The following is a 27948-nucleotide window of genomic DNA, read 5'->3' on the forward strand; positions in this document are numbered from 1 at the left end:
TTTTGTCATGACTTTTTATAAACAGAATGTACTAAATAGGGCCTTTTTAATGTCTAAATACTGTTTAAACCCCAGTTTTATTGTCATTTTCTAGCATGAAACATTAAATTAAATGCCAAAATAGACATTTTATCAATAAAACTGAAGCAGAATGACATTAAATACTAAGTTTTTGGTTGTTACACTTTAATAGTGCATTGCATGTCAAATAACATTAACATTTATGCCTTAATCAGCTGCTTTTATCTAAAAAGAGAAATAAAAGCAATTCATCAAGGAGCCAAAAATATTCATAATGTACAATTCTAGGTTTATTTGACTAGATTAGGAAGTGAGAGAAGAGGAGAAAATGTTCATGACACTGTATGATTTTAGTTGTTGGATACAATCAAGGAAGTCCAGACCTCTGGCGTGGGGGAGGGGGTAAACAGACATTTGATGTATAATTTTGTTAGATACTAGTTCAACGCATTCAGCAGTTCTAACAATAAATATAAATGTTTTTGACTGTGCTAATGGCACAGCGAAGTGTACTGTAATTGTAACATGTGCCTTGTGTAAAATGTTTAAAGTTTGCCTGAGTGGAATGTGTCCAGTCAGAAACTTTGGACAAGAGGCACATACGCAATATGTCAATATTTGAGTAAAGGGTGATTCTGAAGAATAGATCAAGGTGTCAGTACTGTGAATGACCAAACCTACTCTGGCTTATATAAGTCTAATAAAATCCAGAGATGAATATAATAGTTTGGAACAAATATATATCCTAAAATTGTGTTATTTTTTAATTATTTGTGGCAACAAATAGATATTGATGAAAGGAATAAAAAAAATGGATCCATCTGGGAGCATGTGGTTTAAAATTTCAAAATCTTGTGACAGATGTGATTACTTAATGTGATTAATTCGGCAAAAAAAAAACATCCATATAGTATCAATGAAAATAACTAAACATAGGCCCCTCCATGTTCAGTGTGTAAATAATAAAAACCAACACTTGATTTTCTGTTTATTTTCTTTCTCCACGTTTTATAATTCATAACTTTAAAAAAAACCTGAAAATTTTGTTCGCGATGGAAATAACGCCACAACTGAGGGACGATTTTAATTTGTGTACAAATAGATAGAAATCATTTCAAAATTATCAAATGAAAAGTGTTTTATATTTATTTCATTCTTTGTTGGGACTATTATAGTTTTAAACACATAATTCATATAGCAACTGGGCTTGGGACAAGTTAAAATTATTCAAATTAAACGTAAAAACCAACTGAAATAGTAAAAGTTTCCAAGACAGTTTTAATGTGACCTTCATATAACAAAAAGAAATATATATATTAAAACTCTTGTTTTAATAAAAACAAACACTGGGACATAAAAGTTTAAGAAGTTACACCCATATTGATGTGTTCTGCTGTGAGCTATTTAGAGTTCAAAGTAGAGTTAAGTGGGAGGGAGTTGAACGTGTGACCAGTCGCAGTAAACTTTCTATCACTTTCTAATAGAGTTAGTTTAGTTTGAGCTGAAATAAGGGAAGATGGCGCGGCGGAGCTACTGTGCCACGTCTTGTTACACGACAAAAACCAAATTAAATCCCTTTAACTCTTTTTTATGTGCTTTTATTTCATTTATAAGTCTTAGTCCTTTAATCGCCGAAGCCGGGCTGTACACAGAGTCGGATCAGATTATTATTTTATCACCGGAGAACGTGGACTCCGTAATTTTTAACTCCACCGCGGCTCTTCTCGTGGAGTTTTACGCGACCTGGTGCGGACACTGCGTCGCGTTCTCACCCACCTGGAAAAACCTCGCCAGAGATATTAAAGGTTAGTTTGCTCCATGTTTCCACATCATGAAGATACTGTCGCACAGTTAACAGCTGTTCGTGACCTGCAGCGTCTATGCAAAACAGCTGGACTTCCGTTACAGTAGCCTATCATTTACCATGGTAACCTGTTTAATAACTGTTATGGCTACTACACTAGCTCTGTGGTATTGTAATTGGTATTTGCCACAGCTGTTGTCAAAAATAAATCAACACAATGGCAATAAGCGTCTACAAGGTTTAAAGGATGTTTTAAATATATTCATTATGGTTTTACATTAGTTACAAGTGATTTTTGCAACCATAGTGATTAAATTCGGTGTGTGCAAACTGTTTTCAGAAACCTTCTACCTGCATCAAAGTTAAAGTAAGCGCAGTGAAGATGACTAATTTACCTACAGATGAGTTTTATTAGTGGTCAATGGATAGTTATACACACACAGCCAATTGAGAAAAGCTGGTAGACTGCTAACTAGGTTACGCAATGACTAGTGAGCTGCCTATTTTGTACAAAGGTATTGACCAAAACATAAACAAGCAATGTCTCAAAACTCAAGCTGCCCACCAAATGAACTAGTGAACTAGTCTGGCAACTGAGCTACCTCATAAGCCTAAATAGTGATTTAGGGAGTTACCTACCATGTCAGCTTATTTGGTCTGCCAAGTGAAATAGTGAGCTGTCTACCTGGACAGCATTTATGGACATCATTGGTGCATTTCGAGTTAATTTTGCTACTTACAAATGCAGGCAGTTCATTTAGGTTTTGAGACACAACCACTTATATTTTTTCCTCTTCTGAAGCTCTAGGTTTCAGGTTTTTGAGTTGCCTCGTCTAGGTTGACAGTATCACTGTTCATCAAAAGCACACTCTTGTTTTTTGACACCTGGAAGTCCCCTTTGTGAAAGGTTAATGGAGCATATGTTGTGAATGAGAACACAGTACCTATCTTCAGTGTTGATCAGAAACTCTGCTTGGTCATATTGTGCCAGATGCTCTTTGACATGGTGTTGACTTTGTATTTGCACAGACAGATGTTTGATGTTTTTAACCACAGACTCCTTACTGTCATAACACAAACTTTGCAACATGCAACTGAAATCCATTTGCAAAAACACTGTCGATCCCATTCTGTGCATTGATTCAGTTTTGTAAACTCTGCATTCTGTGTTGTGTTGCTGTTGTAGAATGGAAGCCTGCTGTTGATCTGGCTGCTATTGATTGTGCCGATGAAAGCAACAGAAAAGTGTGCACCAATTTCGGCATCACCGGATACCCCTCTCTGAAGGTAGAGTGCAATAACAGAGAGCATGCAATTATTGTCGCTGTTGTGGTCGTTTATAATTATAGTTCAACGTTTGCTTTCCTGTAGGAAAGAAAACCCACAAATGTTTTTAATTGCTCAGTCGTAGCAAGCAATGTGATTAAATGGAAACTTTTTCTCCTAAGAAACCAACCGTAGTAATTTCACCTCCAGAGTTTCAGAAGAGATCTCAACAATTTGTGATGAGATGCTGCAATAACAAGTCTGAGATTTAAATATGAATGGAAACATGTTCCTTTGAATTCTAATTTATTTCCCATTCATTAATTTGATATAAAATAACATTTTATAGTATATATATACTACCATTCAAAAGTTTGTGGTACTTAATTAATTTTCGTTCACCAAAGATGCATTCAATTTATCAAAAGTGACGCTAAATATGTTTTATATTTACAAAATATTTCTATTTGAAATAAATGCTGTTCTTGTGAACTTTCTATTTATCAAAGAATCCTGTATTATTAAGCAGCACAACCGTTTTTAACTTTGATAATAATAAGAAATGTTTCTTGAGCACCATATCAGCATAGAATGATTTCTGAAGGGTCATGTGACACTAAAGACTGGAGTAATGGCTGATGAAAATTCAGATTTACAATTGCATAAAAATATAAAAATTTCACAATATTTCACCATGTGTATATATAATCAAATAAATGCACCCTTGGTGAGCATAAGAATCTTCTTTCAAAAACATTAACAAATCCTACCAAGATCAAACTTTAGAACGGTAGTGATATTTCATAATTTTCAGTTTTATGCAATGTTTATTTTATACAACTGGAACTGAAACATTTAAGAAAAAGCTAATATTTAGATGAAATGTCTTCTGAGCTCTGAAAAAACACCTGAGCTTCTGAATAACCTTATGTGCGGAATCAGCAGTAAAAAAAGTATTATATTACAAAGCTAATTTTGTAAATTTGTGTGAGTAGTCAAATTGCCCATAAATGCAAATAAAGATAAGAAATCATCTTTAAAAATGGTTGACTGCATTTATTGGTCCTTGTTCGTGAAATATAAGGAGAAATTTTTTGTAAAACCATTCTTGTGTAAATTGTTGATGCAGTGACAGATGATTTACACGTAAATTCATTCTGCTTGTGTTTCATGAATGAGGCCCTCTGCTGAGCACAAAAGCATGACTTGTGAGTTTTTTCCACACAGATGAATCCATTTTATTCATGAATAACTGTTCTTTGTTCAGTCATGCACTATGGGTACAGGCTATGCTGAAGCCAGAGGGACGAACAGATGTAACTGAATCTGTCAGTTCTTTGTCCTTTCTCTACATAAACATTTAACTGTTGCCATTCCTTGAATTATTATATGGCATCAGTTTCCTTCAGGAAAACATTCTGAAACTCATCACCAGATGTTCCTTCACTATTTGGGTGTTTTTGTATCTGGATTTTGTTAGTCTAGTTTTGTGTTCTTGTCTTGTAAAATAAAGTCTTATGAAGGGACACAGTGAAATTCTTCGACAGCTTTGATGAATTTTAAGGGGGTAAGAGGAAGAGCTGTCGACTAAAGCTGTCAATGAGGCTCTGAAGGCATGCAGCTGATGTGAAGGGCTCAAGTAGCACCGTTACTGATCTCTCTCTGTCTTTCTCAGTTCTTCCCTGCTTATTCAAGCCGTGAGTCCAAGGGCCAGGAGTTCAGAGGTAAAAATGTGTCTTTATTTATTCCAGTGTGTCCTTAAAGGAATAGTTCACCCCAAAATTCAAAGATTTTTCTCATTGTTTTGTTTGACTTTCTTCCTTCCTTTTAAGGAATTTTTGATGATGCTGTTAAAATGTACAGAATTTAAAAACTTAAATAAATTCCAACAGTTTGATTGTTAAAGAAGGTACAGTATCTGCTCTGTTTGGTTTGAGAATTCCTACAACTGAGGATGGGAATAGGGATTAGAAGTGAAGAAAATAAAGTTTTAAACCGTTCCAGCCAAAATAGATTGAGAGACAGATGTTTTGGGGAGAGAAATGAGAGATTCCACATGTAGTCAAGACCAATAACTCACAGAATATTGTTCATTAAATCGGTTGATTGCAAGACTGCAGCAACTGTTGTCTTTTTCACGCTGCGACTGCAAAAGAAAAAAGAAAAGCCAAGATGCTGACAAAGGAGCTCTTGCCACAGAGGTTCTTATGATATGTTGCATCAAAAATACTAACAGTTAAGATTTTACTGACTGATTAAAAGAAAGCATGACAGAACATTTCAAACCCAGCGTGTCAAGGTGATAACAAGTCATATGATAGATTTGTGTGTGAAACATCGTTTAACATTTAAAGACCAGATTTACTAACAGCTTGCACTAGCACAAACCCCCCTTTTGCTGAACTACTGTCAGGATTTACTAAAGACAAGTAATGAAAAGGCATGGACACATTGACTTCATAGCATATGCATTTGGAAGAGTTTCCACTCCCATCGGCTCTTTTATGGGATTGCAGTTTAACGCTGATTTGCCCTGTTTAGTAAAAATCTGACTTTTACTGTAAGTTGTCATTTTCAGGTGAACTATTCCATTTCATCCAATCCTTAGCCGCCTAATAAAGATCTTTGATGTTTACTTGTGATGTACTTTCCTTTGTTTATGTATAAGCATGTTTTTAAATGTTCATATAGGATTTTCGAGGGATGTGAGAGGCCTTCGGCACTACATTATCAATAAGTTGGAGATGCACAATGAGACGTGGCCACCTGCTTGTCCACCTTTAGAGACCGCTAGGTTAGAACACAATGTCCTACACACTTGTCAACTTAATTAAAAGCATATCTCCATTTTAATTTGCACTTGAAACCTTAAAGGTTTGGATGTTGTCTTTTATCATCTGTTTGCTGATGTATCAGTTCTGAATGTAAATAATGCTTGCTTGTAACGGTCAGTGAGCATGTTGGTTTGTTTGCTTTTAGTCAGCGCTGCTGTTCAAAAGTTCTCTCAAATAGGGAAGGGAAATTTGATTTTCATCTTATTTTTTCTTTTTTGGTGTCATCTGTCAAATCATTGCAGGAGATTTTTGTCTTCTGAGAGCCAAAAAGAGAGAAAGCACAGAAATGTCAAATAATTTACACGGGAGTGTTTTTATTAATTTCAGAAAAAATGCATCCTAGTTAAAGTAGGTTTTAGTTCAAGGCTCAAAACTTCCTTTTAGTAAACTCCCTATGTACTCATTATTGATGGTTTGCATTACATTATCTCAATTTATTTGAATCTAATCTTTTGTTCTCTTGACAGTGAGGCAGAGATAGACAACGTCTTTCAGACCGACAATGTGAAGCTCCTCGCTCTTGTGTTTGAGAGTAAAGGATCCTACGTGGGGAGAGAGGTGAGATCAGTTTACACAAGGATGATTTAAAGGAATAGTTCACACAAAAATGAAAATGTTGTAAATTATTCACCGTGTTGTTCCAAGCCCGAATTCCTTTCATGGAACACAAAACAAAAGATTCTGATGAATTTATTCATAGTTTTTTCCATGCATTTCCAATTTCCAATGCATTTTTAAGCTAAGACTTTATTGAAAAAAAAACCGCAATACCTTTTGTTGAGAAGGATTTATTTGTACAAAATCTGTACATTTTAGATATACATTCTGTCACTTTTTTTCTAACATGACAATGAATTTTTACGTTTTTTTATTTAGGTGACACTGGATTTGTTGCAGTATGAAAACATAGCTGTGCGCAGGGTTTTGGACACAGAGACGAGTTTGGTGTCCAGTTTTGGTGTCACCGATTTTCCGTCATGTTACCTGTACAACTCATCCGGATATATCTCTAGACTCAAAGTGTAAGTGCTTCATTTCCTTCATACGGCCCTGTAGCAGATAAAAAAACTTCAGACTGATGTCATGGATTTTTCAAGACTATATTTTACAATAAATCATGAATTTAAAAAATCATAAGACGAGAAGTATTTGGGATGTTTGAAAACTAATGCTGAGCTTTAGTTACAGCTTATTACTTTTAATAAAGCTCATATTTAAAATGATCATATTAAAGTATTAAACTTAAGGGTGCAAGACTTAAGATTTTGGCCTGGTGTTTGATAAAACCGCTGAAAAAATCCCATAGACTTGTATTGGATGGACTGAAATTGCACGGTTCACCTTTAATCTCTCTTTCATAGTGCATTAACATTAGCTAGAGCCGAGGCATTTTACCCTTAGATTCTTATAATTAAGCATTTAGCATTTGCCTGATCTCGTCTTCTCAGTTTTATGATCATTAGCCACTGCAGGAAAAATCCCGCAACATCTGGCCATGTTAATGAGACAACAGAATTTTAATACATGCAATTATTCAAGATCACAGAGCTTTCATAATCATTTCTAACCAGGAGCATAAATCAGAGGTTTGCTCGCTTTGTTATGCTTATTTGAGAAAAATAACTTGGCATGGGTGTGGGGCCCTTTAGATGACAAATGCAAAAGAGAAATGATTTATGGTTGGTTTATGTTGTTTCCGTCCTGCTTGATGGTGTGCATGGGTGTGTTAAGGGGGGGGGTTTAATCTTCTACGGCGAAACAATGGTGCTCCTTTTCTGCGTTTCACCTGCCAAGCAGTCCCTGCTCTGCAGAGCAACAGATGGCGTCCCGTCAGGTCTGAATGCGTGATTGATCTTGTGTAGCATGCTCAAAAACATAAACACACACACTATCTCCACCATCTCATGTCCTCGTGGTCCCAGAAGCGTGCCGTCAGACCCTGGGGACCTCAAGCTTCGCCCCATCTCTCTGGTGAGGGTTGATTGAAGCTTGGGTAGATGAGGGAGTGTGTGTCCTCCTGTGCTGGAAACACAGGAATGCACAGTGGTGTTTATTGTTTGATTGCCAGGGTTAGTGAAGAGGGTAATGATCAGTAATGACATCTCATCAGCACACCACACCCACCATCTGTTCATCTGAGGAAGAAAGGTAAATGGATGATAGAGGAAAACAGGAGAAGAGAGACATGGGAGTAAGCTCACTTTTTAAAGCAGCCATAAGCACAATGCTTTCCTAGATTTCCTTTTTAATACGGATCATTTCTAGAATTGTTAAAAAAGATTACTGTCTCAAAAATGCATCTAACTTAGTGAAATAGTGGTTTACAAATATGAGCATATCAATGTCCAGTACTCACAGACTGTATTGACTCAATGGCAGATATAAAGCCAATTAGTAAAATTTTGGCAATACTTTGGTTTAGAGATCAATTCTCACTATTAACTAGTTGCTTATTAGCATGTATATTACTAGCATATTGTCTGCTTATTAGTACTTATAAATCACATAATAGCTTATTCTGCATGACCATAATTTACATAACATACCTAAACTTAACAACTACCTTCTGAACTATTAATAAATAGCAAATTTGGAGTTTTAGGCAAAAGTCATAGTTAATACTTAGTTAATAGTGAGAATTGGACCTTAAATTGTGAATGATTTATTTATTTAAAGTCATACTTTTTTTCCAGCAAGAATGCATTTAATTGATCAAAATTGACACATTTGTTACAAAAGATTTCAATTTAAAATAAATGTTGTTCTTCTGAACTTTCTATTAATAAAAGAATCCTCAAATATTAAGCAGTCTTTAAAATATATTTTTATTGTATTATTTTAATTTTTTATAAAATAAATAAAGCCTTAGTGAACATGAGAGACTTTTCAAAAATGTTTGAAAAATTGAACGGTATAAAAATGAAATAAACATTTATACAGTAAGCGCAACATTGTCATTTCTGTACCACTCCATTGACTTGTTTATTGTTTGTTAATATTTTATTTATTTTGCTAATATTTACTTCAAATACACATTATATGAAATAATATGAAATTTATTCTGAAAAATACTAGTGCTTTTTCATCCATCCATAACTGTCAATATATGTTTGAATTGACACCAAGGCAAAGTAACACTTCAGTTATTCAGCAAAAGTAAGGGTACCCTGTTTTGTCCCTCAGATATCAAAATGTTCAAACAACAGTTGATTAATCTGCCTGCCCAATATATTGATCTCTCTAGTCACAAATGATTTTCCTCATTTCCTGTCTATAACTCTACTTCCAGCTGTAACTTTAAAGCTATGTTCAAAATCACACACTATCAAAGTATGTAATGCATCTGATTAAGAATATATTTCTTGACCCGTTATGTTCTGCAAGTATGCATCTAATTTGAATGCAGTCCTGACATGTTACATCAACCACGTTGTATGCACTAGTTCATATTTCATCTACTGCTTTATAAATACTGACATACTGATTTTGCATACTATATATTGTAGGCAAGTAGGTATATTTGGATGTAGAGTGACTGTCTCTACCCTAATTTGAATCTAATCCAGACCCAAACCTTAACCCTAACTCTTCTTTTAATTCCTGCCCCAAACTGAACTGATTCAACAAGCAGCAGCTCTATAAACATGGACTAGTCTTAGCTCTTCTGGAGTCTGGCAGACATGACACCTACTCCACATTCTTTTGTCACATGTTGTCACATACTTGGTTATGTTTAGTGGTTGTGCGGCCCTCATTCCTCTTTTTCCTCCTCCATCAGACTCAATGAAGCTCGTACCTTTTACTCATACGCCCTCCAGAGGTTGCCAGGGGTAGTGCGGACAGGCAAACCCCAGATTCCCATCAATGATCTTATCAAGAACTCAGCTCTACAGGAATGGAGGCCGTTTAACAAGTCAGTGCACACAAACTGACATAATTAGTCATTTTCTTTTTACATTTAGATTTGTTTTACATATTAATGCATCATTTAGATTCAGTGCATTCTTGTAGCTCAAACAGTAAAGCATGGCGCTAGCAGTGCCAAGGTCATGGGTTCATTTCCCAGGAAATGCAGGAAATGATACTTTAAATGCAATGTAAGTCGCTTTAGATATAAGTGTCTACCAAATGCATAAATGTAAATGCAATTAATGCAACAATTATTTACATAAGATAAATGCACTGAAATGTTAGAGGAATCCAATTTTGTAAGCATTTTTAATAAGTCTTGTTATACTTAACAAATCAGTAGTTCATAAATCTTCAAATATGGCCATACTTGAATATTTATCAATCAAAGATTTATTTGTTAAGTGTTGTAAAATGTAGTAATGTTTTATACAGTAGTGATCTATTGTAGCCGAAGTCTCAACAAAATGGTTTACTGAATCATGTGGAATCTCTCATGATTAAAATGGTGCACAGTTATAATCCTATATATATTTTTGTGTGCATTCATATAGGACACGTGTTTACATGTCTGATTTGGAATCAGCGCTGCATTACTCTCTGCGTGTAGAGCTGTCTGGACACATCAGCATCAGTGGAGATGATCTGATTGCACTCAAAAAGTACATAAATGTACTGGCTAAGGTGAGTCACATCAATACACACACATTAAATATCCACTTGAATTCTTCAGCCTAGACAGTTCACAAAACAAACCACTAGAGGGAGATACACTGAACATTTCAATCCAAGATGTGTTTTTTCAAGCCTTAGCATAAAGATATTTTCAGTGTTTGTGGTCTTGAATGATAATAGAGATCATTCAGGTTTTAGAAAGTACAACATATGGTCATATGGGTGTTTCAGGGTGAAAATATATCAGTACTTGTGACAAACATGGAACAGCAATATTGCCGAAAAAATCTACACAGCAGCATGTTACAAAACTGCTAATGTTGTTTAGATTAATTTCTGACATTTAAGGACACATCCAGTATATTCCTGTTCACTGCTGTGATGTTCTGTTCCATCACATTCTTTTTTTCTTTTCTTTTCTTTTAAAGGATTTGTTTAACTCATTTTTTTTTACCATATTATTTTGTATTTTTTTTTTAAATGATTTAGGCTGGGATTGCTTATCGTAAAAAAACATGCAATGCATATAAAATATATATATATATTACATTTTAAAATATTACATTTATCTTAAATATAAAAAAATATTAAATTAAATTTCTTGACTAGTTTTTTCTTGATTCACTCAATTCTCTATTCCCTGTATCTTCTCTATTGAGCCATGCTCTACTAGATCAGACGTGTGCCATGGATCTCTTTGATGAGGTCTGAGACAATGACCTTTCGCTGGCTTTGCGTCCGTCCAGCGTAGCTCTGCCAATCTCTCTGATTATTTAGGGCTCTCTGGGGAAGGTCTACGCAGATGCCTGGAGGAGTGGCAGGGGCCCTGGGTAGGCCTCCCATTAACTGTGGTTAGTTTTGTCAATATTCCCGGCTCCCTCTGGTATTCCAGCCTTAGCTGGGCCTCTTCAGAGTGTCCTTGCTGTTTTTGGCTTGCTCTTTTGAGCTGCCTTGTTAAACAGACACGCCGGCTGCATTAATTGACACTCTGTGAAGAGGAAGTGTTTAACCCCACTAAAGCATAGCATGGAGAGATTAATGGTGGCACGAAGGAACAAGCACATTCACACACACACACACAGTGTTCTGAGCTGAAGATCTGTACAGTGGCTTGAATGCTAAACACAGTTAGTTTGCTTACAGGTTTGGTACTTTAGATTAAGATGCTTAGAATGCAGGCAGACTGATGTAATGGGATAATCCTGTGAATGTCACAACCTGCCCCCTCATCCTGAACCTTCTCCTGCACCAGGTGACCCAGGACTTTTCTGTGCCCATAGGGGAAAGAATAGACTTATGTGTATGTACAGTCCCATTCAAAAGTTTGAGGTCAGTAAGATTTTTTGAAAAAAATAATTAATCAATTAATCAAAAATACAGTAAACAATAATATTAATATATTAATAATATAACAAAAATATACTGGTGGAGTTTGATGCAAAGTGTTTTCCTTGGTCACGCTGTTGCTCAACGTATATCTGGGTTTGCAGCACAATCCGGATTTGTATGAATCAGAACATGTATTTCAGGATTAAAAGAGTGGATCTTGGAGACATGAGAGCATTACAAAGAGGTTTTAGGATTACCCATCTTTATCCTGCTTTCTTGAAAGAGGCTTCCCGCCACGCAAGAGGGAGAGAATAAAACAAGGAATTAGAAGGCAATTTGAGGTCCAGATTCAGCCATGACTCCTTCTTTTATTGGAGGCCACGGTGTCCTAAAAGACTGATTCTGCATTTCCTGTTTTCATTCTAACAAATTTCAGAGACCCCGATGTTGGTGGACAATTCGCACCTGCTGTTGGGTAGTGCTGTGATAACAGGGAAACAGTTTAGATGGCTTTTACATGGCCCACTTGTATATGTGTCCCAGAGGGTGAGATTAAACAGGGGTCTTCTTCAGAGCTGGGCCGACAGATGCCTTCTCTTTTGAACCTCTGCAGAGAGAGAGAGACTGTGGTTTTCTCGAATGCTGATACTAATCGGATTGGAGATGACATATTGCTAGGGTGAAGTGGATTGTCATGGTCCGAAGGGGAGGAAGAAGGGATAGCGGGGTGGGGGGGGGGGGGGCTGAATCAGTAAGGACAGTGATTGGAAAGGGCTGTTTGTGGTTAGTGATCTATATCCTTGTTTTGGCAGATGGAATATGCAGAGGCTGTGTATACTCTTACACAGCATGATTGACAGTGTACTGTTGGAAAAACTGTCTGATTAACAGAGAGTCTCAGAAAACATTGTCTTCTCATGAAAAGATGAACACTACAGCAGTCACTATCAGTATTAAGACACTCAAGTCTTAAAAAGACTCTTAAAAAGTCATTGCATCAGATAGCAAAATAAATAAATGACTTTTTAGAGCCGTTTTTGCTATTAACGTTAACAAACTGGGTCCAATTTTTCATAGATGTGTGAAGTCAGTTCCCATCAAGTTCACATAGGTGTAGTTCAACACATTTAATCGAGCGTGTAACTTTTGACAACCAAATGCAATAACAAAACAGCTGTCTTGTGTTATTAGTAACACTGTACAATAAGGTTAAATTATTATCATTTATTTAATGCATTAGGTTTCATAAACTAACAAAGTGACAGTATTGTCAGCATTTATGAATCTAGGTCAGTGTTCATTTATAAATGCACTGTTCCTGATTGTGAATTTGTGTTCAGTAGTATAATACATTAATTTTAATTTATACACCTTGCTTTATGTATTAATATATGTAGAATTTAACATTAACCTAATGAATATTGTATGAGTATTTTTCATCACTATTTCAAGATAACTGTGTTAGCTAATTGAACTTTATTGTGACCGGTTACCGTTTTGTAATTAAAAACAAACACTGATTAAAAAGTAAAATTGCATTAGTGATATTTCTCTGAGGTTAATGCGACTTGGTTGATATTTTGATATGTAATGCAATGGCATGCATACATTTTACACTACAGTTCAGAAGTGTGGGGTTGGAAAGATTTTTTTTTTTTTGATGATCACTATATTTATTTGAACAAAAAAAATAGAATAAAAACGAATAATATGAAATATCATAAGTTAAAATAACTCTTTTATTTTAGTGTATTTTAATGAAATTTATTCCTGCGATGGCAAAGCTGAATTTACTCCGCATCATTACTCCAGTCTCAATATGCTGATTTGATGCTCAAGAAACATATCTTATTATCCATGTTGAAAACATGCTTAATATCTTTGTGGAATCCTTTTTTCAGGGTTCTTTCATGAATAGAAAGTTCAAAAGAATAGCATTTATTTGAAATAGAATCTTTTGTGACGTAAATATATTTATTCTCACTTTTCATCAAATTAATCAAATTAAGGCATCCTTTCAAAAAATATATATATATCTTACTGACCTCCAAACCCTTAAACGGTAGTGTACTGTATGTAGTATAAGTGTTGCCCGAGTGTCTAAATACTTTGAGGACGGTGTATATCAAAGTGTGTGAGCCAGTTCACAGCATTCTTGTCTTTTCACAGATCACACTTTTAGTTCTCCTTTACAGTGTTAACCAGCTCAAATATAGAGTCTATTATGATTTGTCTGTTTACTTTTTCTTTGCAACACTTAAAGAGACCTCACAGTACAACAGAATGATTCCACGGCCTTTCGTTCACTAGCTGCCAGAACCCCGGAGAGTTATTCACATCGCCTTTGTTGTTTTGATTTGCAGAGATTCAGAACAGAGTTTTCACTATTTTTGAACAATGCCTTTTGTATGAGCAATCCCAGATTACTCTTTTCAACACCCAGGTGTGGTAATGAGCTTTTCACACTAGTTAGAGGCCAGACCAGCACACAGATCTATTCAATGACACACACACACACTCAGGGAAAGACTAGACTAGAGACTTTCTCCTTTTCCCACCTGTGCAGCTCTGATTAGCTTTCCGCCTTGGCTGCATTCTCAATGGCCGAATCTCCCAGATTAAGGAAACAAATCAGAATGGAGTGGGGCGTTGGGGTTAAGTAAATCTCCGCAAGGCCTTTTTAAGTGAGCTGCGTTTTAATAGAGATCCTGTTAGAGGGTGATGAATAGAAGGCCGCACCATGCTGAACAGATGGCCACAGGAAAATTGAAAAGACGCAAGAGCACAAATCAAAGAAAGGTGCACCTCTGGGATCCTGTGGAGCCTCCCCACAAACACACACACACACACACACACACAGGCCTTGGCCTGCACTAATGTGGCTGTGTTTATGGGGCCGTGACGGAGTGTTAGCGTTGGCTTTGTGGCCCCAGCTCAGACACAGAATTGTAAGGTCAGCACTGGCGTCCGTCCAGGGCCATTGAATCTGTCCATTCCCTCGTGCCACATGGCTCAGGCTGGTCATTACTTCACTGCGTTTCCAGAGACTTCCACACACACATTCTTTAACACTATTAAATTTGCACTGGTGTAAGAAAGAAGCGTGTTTACCAATAGCAAATTCCGTGTTGCTTTTTAGTACTAAAGAACAATGAAAATTTTATATTTCAATATTAATTTTTTTTTTTAACTCATTAATTCATTCTATGTTGTTATTTGTGTTCTTTGTGTTTTTTGTTTGTTTTTTTCATTTAAAAAACAAATTTTAGTATAATAATAATTGATGAATTAGTCATAGAATAATTATATTTTTAATGGTTAATGTCATAAAATAATAATAATGATGATGATGAAGCTGTTTTAAAACCATAGAAACAAAGAACACAATATATTTTAACAAGAAATAATAATCAAGAATGATTTCCTAATAAATAATAATAGCGATAATAATAATTATTATTATATTTTGATGTTTAAAGTGTAATGAATAATAATAATCACAATACTAATAGTAATTATTATTATTATTTTTACCAACTGATGAATAAAAAAAATATATATATATATATATATATATATATATATATATATATATATATATATATATATATATATATATATATATATATATATATTTTACACATACACACATACATCTTTAAAGGGCATTTTCTCACTGCTTTCTCACTGACTGTAAATCTTCAGAGCATTGCAGTGTGCATTTTCACTGTCACTTAGCGTCTGCTAGTAGCACATTAGCGAATCTAGTGATCTCACCATTTGACAACAGCTACTGGTGCTGCAGAAATAGCTGTCACATTTATTAGGTTTAAAAGGACTTATGTAAATAATGAGATGTTTTAGCCTAGCCTGGTCCCAAACACAAGTGTATGACTGTGTATGTGATTATGTGCTTGTTTTGTTTGTGTAGTATTTCCCAGGTCGTCCATCTGTAAAGAGCGCACTGAACACGGTGGACAGCTGGTTACAACAACAGAAGGGGATGGAGATCAAATACAGTGATTTTAGAGATGTCCTGGACAACACTGTGCAGGTTAGGCAAGCTTACCTGAGCAGAATATCTCAGAGCGAGCTTATTTTTTTATTTTATGACTGTAAATGATGTTAAAAATGATAAATGAGAATTTTGACAACCAGACATTTGATATAGCAAAGTACCACATTTATTTGAGAAGGTACCTGAATTTGTCAATACCTTGTCGTAAGCATTTCTCCACTTAGACTTGGGTCATGAGGTCAGTGTATTGGGATGCTGTCACTCATTTAAATTTATTAAAACATATATTCAAACTATTTAAGCCATTGCAAGCACAATTTCAAGCCATGGCATTCAACATCATATCCAGTCTGCAAAATGATGCAGAACACAAAAGAAGATATTTGGAAGAATGTTTCTCTTTTTGCCTTTACGATGAAAGTCAATGGGGTCCAAAATTGACTTTCATTATATGGACAAAAGACACTGAGACATTTAAAAAAAAAAATATCTTCCTTTGTGAAGAAAGTAAGTCAAAGAGAGTAAATGACAGAATTTTAATTTTTGATTGAAGAAGATTTTATGATGCTGTCGTAATACTAAAGCTTGCATGCCTACACACACAAACATACACAGAAGCAGTTAGTGACATCATTAGCTTTTAGCCATCCAGTCAATGAATCAATTAATCAATGAGGAAGTAGGAAGGCGTCCATAAGGAAAAGGGCTAGTGTCATCAAGATCATCGCCTCTTAGAGAAACACCCACCAATCAACTGCTGAGTGACTCTGCACAGGAGACTGACCAATGGGAGATCTGGATTAATTCCAAAACGGGCCAAAGAGTTTAATGCTGTTTGATATGGGCTTTTAATTATGCACGAAGTGAAATATGATTGAAAATGATCCCTGAAGAGGTTTTATTTCTTATAACAGCCATACCTGCTTCAATTGCAGTATCCACCTCACTTCATTTGAAGAGTGACTGAAAGGAAAATTGATTGACTTCAATTGATTCTTGTTGTTTAAGTGAAACTCAAGTCAATTGAGACTGCATGTTTGTATGTGTGTGTGTGTTTTTAGACGAGTGATGCAGTGTTGCCTGAGGGTGTACAGTGGGTGGGCTGCCAGGGATCCCAAGCCCATTTCCGTGGATATCCCTGTGCTGTTTGGACCCTCTTCCATGTGCTCACGGTGCAGGCTAAAGAAATGTCCAGCCCAGGTACTATTAGTATGCACAGCACCTTAACTAGACTGTTAGTTATTTAGTAAATGCTCCCTTCTTTTTAAAAATTGTAAGTAGGTAGTAGCCTTCCAAATGTTATGCTCAAGTGCACAATGGCTATATGGACTTCTCTTGTGGGTCGCGAACCTACAACCTTCTGGTAATGAGCCTAGACTAAATGAAATGGCATTCGCCACCTATGTTACTTCTGTAATATGATATGTCAGAGTGAAACAGAGTATTAAATGGAAAAAAGTGGCAAGACTTCATTTTATCCATTGGGAATTAATATTAAAGGGTTAGTTCACCCAGAAATGAAAGCTATGTCATTAATTACTCACCTTCATGTCTTTCCAAACCCGTAAGACCTTCGTTCATCTTCAGAACGCAAATTAAGATATTTTTGATGAAATCCGAGAGTTCTCTGCCCCTCCATAGACAGCAAGGGTACTACCACAATCAAGGCACAGAAATGTAGTAAGGATGTTGTTAAAATGGTCCATGTGACATCAGTTGTTCTTTTGAATACTTTTGTGCGCAAAGAAAACAAAAATAATGACTTTATTCAATGATTTCTTCTCTTCGGCGACAGTCCTCCGCCATTATAGACACATGCACATTGGGTTCCTCTGCACCTAAACAAGGCGAAGTGCATGCGTCGATAATGGCAGAGGACTGTCCCAGAAGAGAAAAAAACTTGTCATTATTTTTGTTTTCTTCACGCACAAAACGTGTTCTCGTAGCTTCATAAATCAATTATGGTTGAACCACTGATGTCACATGATGAACCATTTTAACAACATCCTTACCACATTTTGTTGAAAGAATTTTCTTTGTAGTAATGTGCACTGATGTCTACAATAAGGCCCTGTCCACACTACACAACCGAAAATGCATGTCACATGACCATTCATGCAGGTACAACAATGAGCGTGATGTTATGGTTTACACGATCCTCAAGGATACGCAGACCGAATGTGGGCGGACATGCCATTGTTTTCAAAAGTCTCCGTTTTGGTCCGTTTACACCGAAACACAACCCCTGCGTTTTCAAACTAAAATGCAGTGCATTTTCAATTGTCGAAAATGCCGGAGTAGTGTAAACGACAGGCGTAACCATAGCAAAAGTTATGTGTTTTAAAACAAAAACACACCAGTGTAAACGTAGCCTGAGATAAGAAACCGTGTTCCTGTAGCTCAGTAGGGCGCACCAACGTCGTTGGTTTGATTCCCAGGAAACTGATTAAATTTATACCATGAACGCAATGTAATGGTTTGTATAAAAGCATCTGCCAAATGCATAAATGTAAATGTGAATGTATTAAAGTAAAAAAAAGATCAATTTTGACTTCATGACTTTTTAATGATTTCCGGCTTTTAAAAAGCAACATCATCTTTCAGAAATGCAATGTGCTGAGAAGAACAAATCAATGAAACATCAGGTCGCACAGTCTGATTTGTTGATCTTTAGATTTTTTTTTTTTGTGTGTGTGCGTTTCTGCTATTTCAGATTCATGTGCTGTAAGTGGTCTAATGAAGCTCAGACTGAATTCTGTGGCCCATCTTGGCCTGTTGTTGACCTCAGGAGCTGCCATCAGCTGCCCTATGTCATAACCTTCAAGGCCCTTTTGAGATGGATGAGCCCAGTCTGTTGTGTAAAGAAGGCCGACATGCATCTGTACTGGGCTGTGTGTGGCCGTCTGTGCGTTCCTCTAGCATGTTTATAGTGCTTTTTGTTGAAAAATCCATCTTCGCCCCGTGCAAATATACACAAGAGTGTCATGTTCCAGGAAACCAGTGTGCCGCTGTTATTCTTAGGCCTTGTTTTGCTGCTGGAAAAGTAATTGTGTGTAGGTAGAAAAGAGGGATTTGTTTAGATTATTGGAATCTGAAGGGTTAATATAAGACCCGGTGAACACAGCTTCTCCACTCACACTTAATCCAGCAGCTTACAGTGGGCGGAAGAGAAGCGGAGGGGGCATCTGCGTGTGGATGCGTGTTTGTGTTTGTGTGAGCGGGTGGAGGGGGGTCACGTAACCTGCAGGGATGGGGTGTCCATCTGTCCACTGGCAATGCTCTGGATTATGTCCACCAGCTAAACACAGAAAGAAAGAAGTGTACTAACCACAACACTAAACCAACTTAAAGAGTATTCGGTATTCAGAACTGACCTGTCTACCTCTCCTGGTAACTGCTGCGACTTGTCCTCAGAATGTGTTGTGTTTGAGAGAATAGATACACAAGAATTAGTGTAGGTTAATCTGGGGTCCAGAGGTTGGTTAGTTAGTGGACTGTTGTGTGTCTGAATTAACAGGTTAATACCTTTTTGAATAGATAATTGATCAACTTTCATGCATTTTTAAGCAATATTTAACTATTTGTTTGTGAATATACACAGAAGAAGCTCAGATGTTATGTTGTATTATTAGTTATTATGCTTTGTTAGAAGTTTTTCATTATTAAATTACTGTAATATCACACTATATGTATATTATATTATCAAATAAAATGTAGTATTGTATTATTATTTTTATTAATGCATGATATTACAATATATTAATATTTTAATATTTCATACACTTCATGCACTAAAAGTTGGCAGTGCTTCTTTTCTTGCAATGGCACTTTCATTCTTTTTTTAACTTCCTTTTTTTTTTATTTTTTACCATTTCCTCTTTACTTTCTTCTCTTTCTCTCTCTTGATCTCAGACCCTCAGGAAGTGTTGCAGGCAATGAGACGTTATGTCAGCAGTTTTTTCGGGTGCAGGCCATGTGCAACTCACTTTGAAAGTATGGCCCAAGAGAGCATGGATCATGTGACCTCGCTGTCCACTGCTGTCTTTTGGCTTTGGTCTCGCCACAACCATGTCAACAACCGTCTGGCAGGTTAGTATTTTCATTGTAAATAAATGTTAAGTGTTAAACACATATGGCTAATACTTAACGTGTAGGCTATACAGTGGCCCCAAAAAGTATTTGCATGGTGTTTGTTTTTCTCCGCCTAAAATTAGAAACGCACACTTTTACATTTACTGTACTAAAAGCACTTTTCTGAGAAATTTTTGCAATTACTTTTAAACAGTTGGTGGTGTAAGAGTAACTTTTTGTGGAAGTGTGAAGACAATTGCCCTCAAGTTCACATAGACGTCCTAACAGAGTAACCACAAGTGTTATTCATCACATTAAATATGGACATGTTCATGTGACCAGAAAGCGCCACAATATATTTTTTACCTACCACGCTATATTTCTGTACAATAAATGCCACTTGGTATGGCTTTTAAGTGTGTCCAAATACTTCCGGGGGCCATAATAATCCAAGGATATTATTTAGTCCTGTCACTCCTGTCCGTAGTATAGAGCAGGAGAAAAGAAGAGAGCATACCAGGAGTTTTTTTTTTGGTGGATTTTCCCTCTCCAGAGCACCAGTGCAGCTTCTTCCCTTTAAATCCCTTTAATTCGGCGATCCTCTGGGCAGACACCAGCTGTCCTATTCTCTTCTATCCGTCTATCTCTCTATTTCTCTCTCTCTCCAGTTACATCCATCTCTTTTTCTGTTTCTCACACCTTCTGTTGCTCCCCATATTTGATTTGTTATTTTCAAAGTTATGCTCATTTATTATTCAGGTAGGAACATTGTTTTTTAATCTTACATTTTTTAGTTATAATTCCCTAGTAAAAGTGAACATATTTGACATTTCATAAATAAAAATCTTATCTCTCTGACAACTTAGTCAGCTTGCATAGCTGTTATCCATAAGGGCTATAAAGGGAGTTAGTTGCCTCTCTTCACACTTGCTTAATTCATTTGTTTGTCATCTTTTGATGTCGCCTGCCTCTTTAGCGTCTGTCCCTTTTTACCAGCCACGAAGTCATGAATAATTGGACAAAAGTCCCCCATGCGTGTACCCCTATGGCTCTTCTGTGTCCCCTGGTCCCCCGTCACTTCTGCTGATTAGGTCTCACTGTCTCTCATGTCCCGGGAGAGTCGTTCCAGCCGCTTGACAATTGATACAGCAACAGTGTCTCCTGCCTGGGGCACGCGGCCCTCTATTCCCCAGACGGCTGGGACAGCAGGTGGCACACGCCACGCCGCCAGCATCAAGCCTTCCTCTGCTTTGTAATCTCTGTCCCAAGTAGCTAACACAAAGTGTGTGTGTGTGTGTGTGTGTGTGTGTGTGTGAGGTGGGTGGCACTCTCCCCTCCTCCTCCTTTGCCTCCGACACCCTTTATTCCTTTAGGTTCCCAAGAGGGACCCTCCTCCTCCTGATCGTGAGCCTCTTTAGTAGTTCCCTCCCACCTCGCACACACACAGCTAACCAGGCATGAATAGTGGCCTATTAGTATCACTGCTGCACAATTAATTTAACTGGCATAAAGGCCCAGGCAACAAACTCAGGCCAGTGCTGCTGCCACTTGTCGAGGGAGGAGAGGTCTACAGAAGGAAGACAAATAAGTTTACCTTTGTGAGCTTCTTTATTTGCTCGCTTACTTCTGTCCTGGCTTATTGCATACTGTGATGTATACTGACTATATAATTTTTTTTTAAATAGTATGCAGCACGTGACCTTGCAATATTGCTAGTTTAATTTAGCAAGTGCTGTCAACTTGTTTTCTCAGAAACAAATGTTTTTGTTTTTTAATTTTTCTTTCACTTAAAAACATTATTTGATCCATCTGCCAAAATTAATAAAGAAATTACAAGATAACACAATGCTGCAGTGTTCTGTGTAGTTGCCAGGGCATTACTGTGCGTTGAAAAGGTGTTCAGAGAGGTTTTTGAGTTGCTTCAATATATGGTTGGTGATTGCTAGGGTGTTTTTTAATGTGACAGATTACAGTTACCCTATTTAAAATGTAATAAGTAGTGTAACTATTTCAAGTACAGTATTAATGTAACTGATTGCATTTGATTACTTTTCTAAATTTATAATGAATGTTTTCAACTGTTAATCTTTTTTTTTTTTTATTATGCAGATTCTTAAATAACAATACATACATGGCATGTGTGAAAATCAACACAACCTGCTATTAATCATCCATAGCAATAGATGAATAAAATTATGTAAATAACCAGAACAACTGTTAACCTTTTTGAAACATTTAAAGCAGACAGGGTTAACCTTACAGTAGTACTCAACACTGACTACTGTCAGACTTTCAAAATCCTTCATCACTTGAATTAACATTATAATAATTCAATTTTAGAGCACAGCCACCACACTTTAAAACCTCTTTTTACTTTGAGATCATTCTGAGGTTAAATACAGATTTAAAATCATAAGATATAGTTTAATAGCTATGATACTGTTTTTAAAATCAAACCTTTGCATAGCTATGACAGGAAACACTGGCATCTAACAATGCCTATAGGAAAAATTTCAATCTTAAAAAATAAAGCATATACATTAACCCAAATAGAAGATAGAACAGTTATCGAATAAGCATGTGTCCTATTCTGTGTCCTAAACTCCTTAAACATTGTGTTGTCTAATATTTTAGAGCAGTCTCAAACTAAATCAAATCAATCAAATCTGTATGTGTGTGAAAATATTCAGATGTAACCCACTTTGTAATCATTAACATTTTCATAAGTTACTGTAATTTAATTACACTTTATTTTAAGGTGTCCTTGTTTTATAATACAGTGGGTACGGAAAGTATTCAGACCCCCTTAAATTTTTCACTCTTTGTTATATTGCAGCCATTTGCTAAAATCATTTAAGCAGATTTATTAAAAAAGAAAAACTGAAATATCACATGGTCCTAAGTATTCAGACCCTTTGCTGTGACACTCATATATTTAACTCAGGTGCTGTCCATTTCTTCTGATCATCCTTGAGATGGTTCTACACCTTCATTTGAGTCCAGCTGTGTTTGATTATACTGATTGGACTTGATTAGGAAAGCCACACACCTGTCTATATAAGACCTTACAGCTCACAGTGCATGTCAGAGCAAATGAGAATCATGAGGTCAAAGGAACTGCCTGAAGAGCTCAGAGACAGAATTGTGGCAAGGCACAGATCTGGCCAAGGTTACAAAAAAATCTGGCTAAGCTCCAGAGATGCAGTCGGGAGATGGGAGAAAGTTGTAGAAAGTCAACCATCACTGCAGCCATCCACCAGTCGGGGCTTTATGGCAGAGTGGCCCGACGGAAGCCTCTCCTCAGTGCAAGACACATGAAAGCCCACATGGAGTTTGCTAAAAAACACCTGAATAAGATTCTCTGGTCTGATGAGACCAAGATAGAACTTTTTGGCCTTAATTCTAGCATCTCTGGAGAGACCTAAAAATGGCTGTCCACCAACGTTTACCATCCAACCTGACAGAACTGGAGAGGATCTGCAAGAAGGAATGGCAGAGGATCCCCAAATCCAGGTGTGAAAAACTTGTTGCAAAAAGACTCATGGCTGTATTAGATCAAAAGGGTGTTTCTACTAAATACTGAGCAAAGGGTCTGAATACTTAGGACCATGTGATATTTCAGTTTTTCTTTTTTAATAAATCTGCAAAAATGCCAACAATTCTGTGTTTTTCTGTCAATATGGGGTGCTGTGTGTACATTAATGAGGAAAAAAAGAACTTAAATGATTTTAGCAAATGGCTGCAATATAACAAAGAGTGAAAAGTTTAAGGGGGTCTGAATACTTTCCGTACCCACTGTATGTATAATTGCACTGGAACAAGGACACCTTAAAATAAAGTGTAACCTTTTTTCTCAGTAACTGTTCCGCTACATGTAACTAGTTACTCCCCAACACTGTGTTTGTTTTGCATTTGTCTGGTCAGTCCTCCAATCCTCCCTTCATCTGAACACAGAAGCCCTGCCCACCCATCGGCACTCACATTCACTCCTGTTTACCAGAACTGTCCCGAATGACAGCTCCTTCTCCATTCACACGCATGAATATTAATGCACCGCCCCGGCAAGCTTTGTATCTATGTTAACAGTGCTACAGCTGAAGTCACCTTTGTGCTGAAGGGCTCCATGATTAAAAGTAAGATCTTCATAGGCATTGCATCACAGCCAGATATGAGTGCTGTCACAGAGCCATGCATAAAGACCCCTGGGTTCCCGTAGACGCATAGTAAAATTGATGTATCTCTTATGTAAAGTGCGGTATGCAGAGTACGTCCACACATGCATATATACATCAGATTAATCTACGTAAGAGATGGGGGGAGGGATGTAAACTAAACGCCGCTGCCACCTCTTGTAGTGTCCCAGCCACCCCGTGACATCCGCCACAAGCAATTTATTAGCGGATGCCTCCGTCTGGGGTGGCGTTTAGGGGGAGGGAGGAAAGGAAAACATCTGAAGGGAAAAAATAGTAATTCATTAGAGGGAGAGCTGCAGCCCAGAGGTGCTGGCTTTCATATTCAATTTGGAGATGGTGGCATGTTCATAGGGGGTGTGAAGAGAAGAGGCCGGTGTGTGTGGATGGGGAGGGGTGTCTTGTTCACCCCAACCTCATCTATTATCTTCACGATCCTCCCACTGGGAGAGCCCACAGGTCTATTGATCATGTCTTTAGACCTGTCACACATGCACACACACACACACACGGTTCACACAGCACCTCAAGGTTAGGCAAAATTCAGAATTTTGAAAAGGAATTGCAGCAGAAATTCAACAGATACTCAGCCTTTTTTTCTCTAGTCTAACTTAGTTTTTTCCCGTTTATTTTCTGATATGCAGAATGAGTTTTGAATCTACAAAATATTGTTTATAGATACTTTTGTAAAACTAAATACTGATGTCAACATTTTAATCTATGATCATATGATATAGTAGGTCAATTAGAACATCATGAGAAATTCTGAGAAATGTGTTCTTCTCCAGGTTATGTTAAGCTGTCAACTCAGAATTGATTAATGTGTCATTTGTGCTTTTCCCACTTAACTTAACACCAAGTTAAATAATTAATCTTTTTAAAAAGGGTTTAAGCCTGTTTTAAGCCTAAGCAGGTGAATCTCATGAAAACATGTCCAGGTCACATTTAAATGTAAATATATAAAACATTTAATATAAATATTATTTATGTTGTGTATAAATGAAGTCTTTTTAAGCTTTTGCAGTGTTAAATTATTTTCATAACAATTAAGCACATTTTCCCCTTTTTTTAATACAAGCAGAAAATGTACTTTGGATTTTATATTCCAGTTATTCTTAATAATTGTTCTCATTTGATTCTTCTTATTTTAATTATTACTTTAATCTTCCTGTAGTAGAAACAAAATGGTATTTTACTTAAACCAGAATAAATTAAAAGTTGTACAAAAAATATCATGTTCATTGTTCATTGTCAAAACCTTTGACTGTTTATGAAATTATGAAACTCCCCCTGACAGCTGTTTTTCTTATGCCACACAGGAGAACTCAGCGAAGACCCCCATTTCCCTAAGATTCAGTGGCCGTCTCCGGAGTTGTGTCCTAGCTGTCATGGTTTAAGGAAGACCGGTGAGCACAGCTGGAACCAAGAAGAGGTGCTGACCTTCCTCCGAAACTACTTTTCTTCAGCTCACATTCTAACAGACTACCTGCGGGACGAGACCCAGGCTCTCATCTATCAGAGGAACCGACTCACCGCAGCTCGGATGGAGAAAGAAGCTGGACGCGGGGCGGAAAGGAGAGCTCGAGAGGTTCTGGACAACCACCCTGCTGAAGAGCAACAAGAAGAAGAGCAGCAGGAGGAGGAGGAAGAAGAAGAACCAGCACTGGAGGAGCAAGCTGGTGAGCCGTACCCTGCAGGATTAGAGAGAATGGGGGCGGCTGAAGCAGACAAGGCTGATAACCAGGCACCCTGGGAGAAGCCACAGCTCCCGCAGTCCCAACACAAACCAAAAATTGTGGGAATGAAATTACGGGAGCCCCAGGAAGACATAGTAGACCTGGATTTATTTGTCAACCAACACTATAAAGCCAAAGCCCTCCGAGCTGCAGCCATGTCTGGTGTAGTGCGACGGAGGAGTCTGAAGAAGGAGGAGGATGTGGAAGACCTCCAGTTTGAGGGAGGCTGGAGGGTGAAGCGAGACCTGGGAAGCCAGGAAGAGAACCTCGGTGCTGGGGTCAGGATAGAGCCGTACCCCAGACACCAAAGCAAGCGCTGGATGTCCCTGCTCAGCGTGGGATTCTCCAGGCTGGATGTGAGCCTGTGCGTCCTGCTGTACCTCCTCTCCACCATGTGTCTGCTCGCCATGTACCTGTATTTCAAACTGAGGATAAAGCTGCGACGTGCTAAAGTGTCTCTGCCCTAGAGCATCGCTCCAGTGCAAACTTTTACTTTTTAGCAGGAATGACCAAATCTCACAATCTGTGGCTACTAGAGAAACCGTCAGCTTCAGCGCCAAAGTATTCATGCACAGAAATCGAGAGTTTACAAAGAACTGTTTTTAATTTGATGGTAATTAATGTTGTTTTACAGAACTTGTATTCCTTTTGTGAGTTTCTTTCTTTGAAGCATCTAGCGATGGAAAAATTATAATCGTAATTGATGTCTTTTATTTGTTTATCTTACAAAAACAAATTTTTGTATGACCACTCATCGAAGAATTCTTAAACAAACAATTTATTGCATTCAGCACACATCATTTTTAAAAGCACCAACCATTTTGTATAAATTTCCCAAAACCCCAATTAACTCTTACCGTGGTTATCATAATGAAAATATCTGTGTGTTTATTTCTTTTTAATTTCACCGTGATCTCACTGCCTGTCCATTCACTGTGCCTTTCTGATCAAATATTTGTTTTGTTTTTTCTGATTTTTTCACAAAAATATTTTAAGATGTGAATTTGTACCACAGAGCAACTCTATACAAATACCTGAAACAATAAGAATCACAGATGGGTTTTGCCCATTAGATAAGCAACAAAATATTCATACTGAAATGGAATGCTTTGCTGGGTAAAATCTGATTAAAATTATTTTTTCTAAAAATGTCTTTCTTGTATTGTTTTTAAAACACTAGTTTTTTTTCTGCCATGTTTTGAGATATTTTGAGATTTTTTTTTTTTTGCAAATTTTTGGCCCAATTTGCAGTCTGAAATTGACACCAGTTGCAAAAAGTTTGGCAGTCAGAATTGGGCAGTCAGAAAATCGCGTAGTGTATGATAGGTTCATATTATGATTCCTTCAATTTGGAGGAATTCAAACATGTTTGATTATTTTGGTTCAATTTTAGAACGCGTTTGGTTTCATCATGTCATGAGTCACAATTTTCTCTGTGGCCATTTACAAAGTCAGCAAGTGTATGATGCCTACAGTTTTAGTTTTAGACTATCCCTGGTTTTACTCATTTCTCAATCAAACCTCTGTAAAACACTGTAAACTTGACTATTTGACTATATAACATCTTTCTCCATTGAAGCATTTCTTAAGCCTGAGTATCGCTCACCCTATCAGTGCCATGTACGTTTGTCTTAATGAATAGCTCATGTGTTGTGTTTAAGGGTGTCTGGGGTGAGGAGTGGTCTGGAAAGGGGTGAGCGGGCCCAAGGGTGGAAGAACAAGCCTGTTGCCATCTGGTCTGTTTTGCTAGCTAAATCCTAACAATTTCATTGGGATTATAGCAAGTGAGTAATCCTGCTTTCCTTTGGGTCTCGGGAGATTACCACGGGGATTAGCCCCCACCGATAATAAACTTTATTAAAACGCAATCGGCTTTCAAGGCCTCTTCCCTCACACACTTGGAAGTTGGCTGTGCCCAGGAGGGGGTGGTGACCCCAGGGAGAGAGGATCTGAAGAGAAGCGCTGGAAGACAAGGGTTTGAAGTATTCCAGATTACAGGCTCATCTGAAGGACACCATCGCTTGATCTTGAGCTTTAGGGTTTTCGTGGAAATCTGAGCTCTGCCCTTTTGTCGCACATCTCTATTTGCTTGTCC

General features: G+C 37.3%; 1 protein-coding gene and 1 long non-coding RNA gene across 2 annotated transcripts; one reads left to right on the forward strand and one right to left on the reverse strand.

Moving 5' to 3' along the window:
- The first annotated feature begins 1447 nt into the window (after window positions 1-1447).
- qsox1 (quiescin Q6 sulfhydryl oxidase 1) lies at window positions 1448-27002 on the forward strand. Its single transcript, XM_058783925.1, has 12 exons — window positions 1448-1826; window positions 3012-3112; window positions 4767-4815; window positions 5783-5885; window positions 6393-6483; window positions 6802-6947; window positions 9704-9838; window positions 10389-10518; window positions 15770-15892; window positions 16918-17056; window positions 19769-19945; window positions 25437-27002. The coding sequence occupies exons 1-12, from the start codon at window positions 1538-1540 to the stop codon at window positions 26318-26320; spliced, it is 2367 nt and encodes a 788-aa protein (XP_058639908.1). The 5' UTR covers window positions 1448-1537; the 3' UTR covers window positions 26321-27002.
- On the reverse strand, window positions 6841-9715 carry LOC131545261 (uncharacterized). Its single transcript, XR_009272384.1, has 3 exons — window positions 9649-9715; window positions 7712-8060; window positions 6841-6975 (listed from the first exon to the last, which is right to left on the reverse strand). It is a non-coding gene; the product is annotated as an uncharacterized LOC131545261 (long non-coding RNA).
- Window positions 27003-27948: the final 946 nt, after the last annotated feature.

Source organism: Onychostoma macrolepis, chromosome 08, assembly GCF_012432095.1.
Source record: "Onychostoma macrolepis isolate SWU-2019 chromosome 08, ASM1243209v1, whole genome shotgun sequence".
Lineage (NCBI taxonomy): Eukaryota > Metazoa > Chordata > Actinopteri > Cypriniformes > Cyprinidae > Onychostoma > Onychostoma macrolepis.